Below are 1,151 nucleotides of genomic sequence, written 5' to 3'. Positions count from 1 at the left end.
AATAAATTTAAATTTCGAAATCCGGAATCCAAAATATGGAGTCCGGAATCCGTAATTTAAATTCCGGAATCCGAAATCTGAAATCCGGAATCCGAACTCTAAAATCCGGAATCCGAAATTTGATATACGAAATCCGAAATTTAAATTCCAGAATCCGGAGTCTAATATAATCTGAAACCCGGAATCCGAAATCTGAAATTCGAAATCCGGAATCCGGAATCCGAAATCTGAAATCCGGAATCTGAAATCTGAAATCCGGAATCCGAAATCTGGAATTTGAAATCCGGAATCCGAAATCTGAAATCCAGAAATCGAAATCTGAAATCCGGAATCCGAAATCTGAAATCCAGAAATCGAATTCTGAAATCCGGAATCCGAAATCTGAAATCCGAAATCTGAAATTCGAAATCTGAAATCCGGAATCCGAAATCTGAAGTCCGGAATCCGAAATCTGAAATCCGAAATCTGAAATCCGGAATCCGAAATCTGAAATCCGAAATATGAAATCCGGAATCCGAAATCTGAAATCCGAAATCTGAAATCCGGAATCCGAAATCCGGAATCCGAAATCTGAAATCCGAAATCTGAAATCCGGAATCCGAAATCTGAAATCCGGAATCCGAAATCTGAAATCCGAAATCTGAAATATGAAATCCGAAATATGAAATCCGGAATCCGAAATCTGAAATCCGAAATCTGAAATCCGGAATCCGAAATCTGAAATCCGGAATCCGAAATCTGAAATCCGAAATCTGAAACCCGGAATCCGAAATCCGAAATCCGGAATCCGAAATCTGAAATCCGAAATCTGAAATCTGAAATCCGGAATTCGAAATCTGAAATCCGAAATCTGAAAACCGGAATCCGAAATCTGAAATCCGGAATCAAAAATCTGAAATCCGGAATCCGAAATCTGAAATCCGGAATCCGAAATCTGAAATCCGGAATCCGAAATCTAAAATCCGGAATCCGAAATCTGAAATCCGGAATCCGAAATCGAACGACTCACCAACCAACGTAACGGGCTTGCTGGGAAAAGCGTTCCTTATCAGACCCAAAGTACCCTCGTAGCGGTCGCAGTACAGAATCACAGACACCTGTCGATGAAAGTAAATTGATTTTATGACGCAAGGGTAAAACTTATTTGATTA

At 39.8% G+C, this 1,151-nt stretch overlaps 1 protein-coding gene across 1 annotated transcript in view; it reads right to left on the bottom strand.

Moving 5' to 3' along the window:
- LOC119588326 (carbohydrate sulfotransferase 5-like) overlaps window positions 1-1,151 on the bottom strand; it is a 14,031-nt gene that overhangs the window by 4,412 nt on the left and 8,468 nt on the right. The window contains exon 4 of the mRNA XM_037937016.1: window positions 1,010-1,097. Coding sequence (XP_037792944.1) covers window positions 1,010-1,097 — 88 coding nt within the window. The remainder of the gene's footprint in view (window positions 1-1,009; window positions 1,098-1,151) is intronic.

The sequence above is a fragment of the Penaeus monodon genome, chromosome 23, assembly GCF_015228065.2.
Source record: "Penaeus monodon isolate SGIC_2016 chromosome 23, NSTDA_Pmon_1, whole genome shotgun sequence".
In the NCBI taxonomy this organism is placed as follows: domain Eukaryota; kingdom Metazoa; phylum Arthropoda; class Malacostraca; order Decapoda; family Penaeidae; genus Penaeus; species Penaeus monodon.
This window is presented reverse-complemented; position numbering and strand designations above follow the sequence as displayed.